Source organism: Rhincodon typus, unplaced genomic scaffold, assembly GCF_021869965.1.
Source record: "Rhincodon typus isolate 14 unplaced genomic scaffold, sRhiTyp1.1 hic_rhity00006195, whole genome shotgun sequence".
Classification (NCBI taxonomy): Eukaryota; Metazoa; Chordata; class Chondrichthyes; order Orectolobiformes; family Rhincodontidae; genus Rhincodon; species Rhincodon typus.
This window is the reverse complement of record NW_025971833.1, coordinates 1-5,985: the sequence shown is the minus strand read 5'-3', so window position 1 is coordinate 5,985 and position 5,985 is coordinate 1. Positions and strand designations below refer to the sequence as shown.

Here is a 5,985-nt window from a genome sequence, read left to right as displayed (position 1 = left end):
TTGATGTTGAGGAAGAAATTCTGATCTGTCAACAGTGAAGGAACAAAAATGTACTTCAAATTGAGGATGGTACATGACTTTGTAAAGAACTTGCAGGGGGCAATGTTCCACGTTCTGTCAAAAGAGCCTGAGCAAGCTACTGCAGTGTATCTTGTTGAGGTTCCAGGCTAAATAAGCTGCTCCCACAATGCTGTGAAAGCTGACCCAAAGTCAAAAACTCCATGGTACTCACCACTGGCATCTCCTCATATGAACGTATAGAAGACAATCTGTCTATAAATAGATACAAAAAAAGTATCTCTCAGGAATTACTTTACTTATATTTTTAAGTGAGCTTTGTGAAAAGGCAGTAAAGAAATGGGATTCTAAAATAATTTAAGGCAAAATAATTAAGTGATAAAATGATCAACTAATGTTTATTCTACTTGTATAAACAATTCATAGCGTTGATTTATATTGTGTTTTTAGAAACTCTATATAAATTTTAATCTCCTTTTGACATAATGGATTTTACTTCTGTATTAAATTCAATTGACCCAAAGCTATTTAATACTTTGTACAGAAAATAAACAGCATTTTACAAAAGAAATTAAGATAGTAGTATTGTGAAATTACTTACCTGTCGGATTGCCACGAATATACTCCTTTTTCTCTTCTAAAATTCTAATTTGTCTCTCTAGTTGTAAATTCAATTCAATATGTGTTTCATATCGAGTCTTCCACTCATTTCCTAACAAAGGATTGAAACAGAACTTTAAAAATATTTCACATTACATTTTCATACTGTATTGTATTCATAAAGTTATTTCTAAAAAAAAGTGTTTTATGCCCGGAGTAAAGAATACTGCTTGATTAAAACTTTTCTTCTTATGTACCTTCATCTTCAATTCTGTCTAATCGCTTTTCCAGTTGAGACACTGTGTTTCGCAAATCAGAAGCAGATAAGTCAAGCATGTCCCTGTTTAACAAACAAGAGGTAGTACACTAAAATCATATAAAATTATAGTAAAACCCAAGCAGATTATTTCAAGTGCTTGAGATGAGCTTTTAAAATTTAGACACAGTAATAAGGTAAAAAAAAAGTTTCTGAGCACTTAAAAGGGATTAATATTAACACCACCAGAAGAACAGTTTTTAAACATACTTACGATATTGCTATACATCCTTATAACAGTTTCTAAAATGCAGCATACGCAATTGTAATACGGTATCACAGTTTTTCCATTTCCATAACTTGGAAATTGAACTGATTGAATAAAGTCTTCCACATGAAATACATTCTCATTTCCCACCTGTGATAAGGGAAAGGAACTGGTGATCTTCGAAAGCTAGAGGAAATAAACATTGTAGGGCAGCCTAATAGGATTAAAATGTGATTACAATTTCAATTTAAAGCATTGTCTGCTGTAGAAATGCTCAATATTATCTCACACTGATGAGCATAAATTTCCACTGCCTCAAAGTATCATTTTTTTGAGAATTTGCAGAAGTAACAAAATCAAGAAAAACAAATGAAATGTAGCAGAACGAGAACAATTATGGTTTGTTATATTGTTAGTGGTGTTACTGTGAAACTATATGCTATCATCTCAAAAGCAAGCTGCCTGAATCCTTCAACTTAACCTCAAACTCAAGAACCCAGTTGAAAGCCTTAATTTTCAGTTCATTACTGCTTAAGCTTATTGCTTCTTGCAAACACAAAGAAGTGACCATTAATAGTTAGAATTATGTTAGAATTAATTTTAAAATTAATTTTAATTAATTAATTTTAAAATTCTGTTGAAAGAGAATTTTAATAGACTTTGAATTCTACCATACATTTTAAATTTTGACATAAAAATATTCCATCACAAGTTAATAAGGAATACACTATTACCATGCCTACTAAGGAAATCTGTAAAATAACCAGGGCTACACAGTGGTGTAAAACTACCACTTCAAATCCAGTCATTATAGCATTAATACTTAGGAAGCTCTTCTAACAATATCCCAACTCTTAGGCTGATTTGAGCTACAACAGCAGCATGGGTGTGAGCAGTTTTTACTTGAACTAATACTCTTTTCTTTTGTTGGCATCCCAACCAAATTTGCCTAGGCAGTCTAGCCATGCTTAATGAGTTAGTTTGGGCATCGACTCTACAATTGCAGTCCAACTTTAGAGTTAATGATAAGTAAAACAAATTTTCATTAACACCACCATCAACAATGTGATCTTTCAATGTCTTCGAGACTAGTATTAGCCACAGATTAAAAAAAGCAATATTGTACAGTTATAATCAGTACAAATTTGTCTGACACCTGTTATGAATATTTACAGCTGGGTGCAAAAGCGTACAGGTTATGTTATTGGACCAGTAGACAAATGATCCAGACATAAAAGTTCAAATTCCATCAAAACAGCTGTAGAATTTAAATTCAATTGATTAAGTAAATTTGGATTTAAAACCTTTGTTTAAAAATAGTGACTATGAAATGAAGCAGGAACAGCACAGATCTCAGAAATATATGCTTCCAGGATACCTGACAGGACTTGTAGGATGTGGTTCCTCACAGATGACTTGCAACGTTCCCTCTAAGCTGTATCCACAGCCACTTTGATGATTTATTTGTGATGGTAGGCATGGCCATTCCGGTTGCAGCATTGACATCTGGTTTTGGAAGTCACTGCAGTACATGGGCCTTGGAGGCCCACAAAGCCAGTAAGTAAATTAGAGGGAACACTGATGCCCTGTACATAGATGGAAGGAAACACTTTTCTGTTACGATAGCTTATTATGATGTGATGCTCTCAACACAAAGTGTTTACAGTCTATAGTGCCCTATGCCTGTGGGAAGCTGGCTGCGTCGACAAAGTCTAATGCCCGGGCTGCAGCACTGACTTTGTTACAAGGAAACAAACAAGTGGTTTATCAGTCACAAATCACATTGGTTACAGCCTTGATACATTTGTGCGGCAAGAATTGAGAGATCCGCCATTGGTCTCCAGTGATTCTGGGAAGCAGCAAGTTGTATAAATATTTAGTACAGCTGTCACCTTGACAGTCCCGAGATGACCATCCACTCCTTCAGTTTGCACTATTTACGAGATGCACTGCAGAAATTCACCAAAGATCCTCAGATAGCACTTTCCAAGCCCATGACCAGAAGGACAAGGGCAGCAGATACATGAGAATACTATCTGCAAGTTCCCCTCCAAGCTACCCACCATCCTGACTTGGAAATCTATCGACATTCCTTCAGTGTCACTGTGTCAAAATCCTGAAATTCCTTCCCCAAGAACATTGTGGGTCAACCTACAAGACATAAGCGGTTCAAAAAGACAACACATCAACACATTCACAAGGGCAACCAGGTACAGGCAATAAATTGCTGACCAATCAGTGATACTCACATCCCACAAATGAATTTTAAAAAGTTCCCAAATTTTCCTCTAAGAGATGACAGTTCCGTGATGGCATCTCAGCAATGACTCAGTTTATGGCAACAATGTCCCTCACTCATCTGGAGGAAATGGCTTTGAGAACAATAGGTTCTGGACCTCCTGTACCTCCTCCACATCCTGAGAGGAACTTCAGTTACAGTTTCTCCGTGAATTGTTTATTCAGCAACCGAGGGGACTTGCATTTACTCCTCCTCGATTCCTCTGTGCCTTCATTGCACCAAGGCCAGAACGACAATAACATCTACTGGGTGGCTGAATCAATTGGTCAGAGTTCCAACGAAATTATGCAGGGAATATAGGAACAGAAGAAAGTAGGAACAGAGTAGGCCATTCAGTACATCAAGCCTGCTCTGCCATTCAATGTGATCATGTCTGACTGAATACTTTTGTTCACCCCATCCCCATAACCTCGTAGGCCCCTGGTAATCAAAAATCTATCAATCCCTACCTTAAACCTACAAAGAGTGAGCCTCCACAGCCCTCTGCGGCAGAGAATTTCAAAGTTTCACAATGCTCTGCGTAAAACAAAAATCCTCATCTACACTTAAGTGGCATCCTCTTATCTTTAAATTGTGCCCCCTGGTTCTAGACTCCCTAACCAGGGGAAATATCATATCTGTATCTAACCTATCTATCCCTTGAAACATTTTGTAAGTTTCAATGAAATCACTTCCCATTCTTTGAAACTTTGGAGAATATAAGCCCTGCAATCAAATATGCGAGATACCAATCATGGCCGCAAGCAGTTTTGACCATGCCATTGATCTTTACAAGTTGATAACAGTCATCTCCGTGAAGCAGAAGTAACCATAGATGACCTTAAAGGTATCAACTGTGGGTCACAATTCACAAAGAACATTCAAAGTCTCATAGGCTGCACAGGAGGTGATTTCCTCTCACATTGAACTATAAGTATTTGCCACACTGGCCTACTGCCCGGATTGTAATGATATGGAACACATGTCCCTGACGACCCCAAACAGCTGACTGGCTGTATCTATTCCCCTGGGTTGAGGACAGACACTGCCCTTGACTTGACTGAGGTCTGCTCCAATTAGACTTTGAGATATGGCCATTTGGCTGAAGCACATGCTGTGTATTTGCTATATAAGCTGTTGGCGCATGCTGTAGGTGTAATACTGACATAGCAAAGTGCCGTACAGCAACATATCCAACCACTTGACTGATTACTGCTGACAACTATGACAAGCTTCCGGGCTTTGTGTCTGTGCTAAAAGGCAAGGCGATACAGAACTACTGTCAGCTTGTAAGCTCTGAAAGGGGCAACAAAGTGCAAATAGGCAAGGAAATACATGATGGAGATACTGCAAGTGTTCAAGCAGGCACAAAGTCAGTAAGCACTAAGAACACAAGCAAAGAATTCTGAGATGCAGCCTGCTCCAATGCATGAGACAGTGCCTGTCTCTGCACACAGGGGTCCGGCAGCAGCATTACAATGAAAGGTGTGGTGTATTCCGAAGAGCAGAATTAAAGTGGACAACTGTTTTCTAAATAGGTCAGAGATGTGCCATGATGATGCTGTGACGTTTGTGTGTGTTTGCTGCCATCCTCTGGGGATTGGGGATGGGAGGACTGTGTGTGTGTGTGTGTGTGCGCGCGTGCGTGCATGTGTGTTGGTTGGAAGTGTCACCCATGGGGTTTACTTACCTTACATTGTTGGGGACTGCTGTCCAAGCTGGAGGCCTGAAGGAGCAAGCAGAAAGCTAGTGCTGTCAGGTACGCACTCTGACTTTCATACAGGGAATTATCACCATCTAGTTTCTCTCATTATGAAATCCCACTTTTATCTCTACATTCAATATATCAGCTAACTTACTCAAGCCTTGGTCAATGATTTTAAATAATCCTTTTTAATGTTTTCAACTCCCAGAACAATCTGAGCAACAGTCAAAGCCATTTTGAAATTCTAATCCATGTAACATCTTTCACAACAATACCCAGTTTTAAGGTTCAGTACCTCAACGTAGACATTTCTTTAAAAGACTCTCAGATTCTTAAATTCAAAATATTTCTATCCCGTCAAAACTGTTCACCATTGTTATGATCCCCGTTACTGCACAACTCATTGCCCACGGTGAAACCCCATCGGAATGAGATGCCTAAAATTGATTATCCAGCATTTAGAATTAAAAGCAGGGAACCTGATGTTGATGTGTCGGTGCCAGAGTTTGCTAAGACCTGGTTAGAAATCAAAAAGCTTGAATTAGCAGTAAAGAAGAAAGAGGGAGAAAAAAATTAGAGACCGGAGGAAAAGAGAAAATAGCAGACAGGAGAAAGAAAACTAAAACAGAAAGGGAAAGAGTAAACAGCATAAATAAAAGAGCAATAAAAAGGGAGGAGGAACAAAGGAAGAGAGAACTGGAAGTTTATTATTTGTGAGATAGTAGGAACTGCCAATGCTGGAGTCAGAGATAGCATAGTGTGGAGCTGGAGGAACACTGCAGGCCAGGCAGCATAAGAGGAGCATGAAAGCTGACGTTTCGGGTCGGGACCCTTCTTCAGAAATTTCTGAAGAAGGGTCC

General features: G+C 38.7%; 1 protein-coding gene across 1 annotated transcript; it reads right to left on the bottom strand.

Annotated features, from left to right (window-relative positions):
* Positions 1 to 232: 232 nt before the first annotated feature.
* ccdc169 (coiled-coil domain containing 169) lies at positions 233 to 958 on the bottom strand (the record flags this gene model as incomplete). Its single annotated transcript, XM_020520605.2, has 3 exons — positions 233 to 273; positions 620 to 730; positions 876 to 958. Coding segments are annotated over 3 exons (235 nt in total), but the record flags the coding sequence as incomplete, so codon positions are not given.
* Between the last annotated feature and the right edge of the window lie 5,027 nt (positions 959 to 5,985).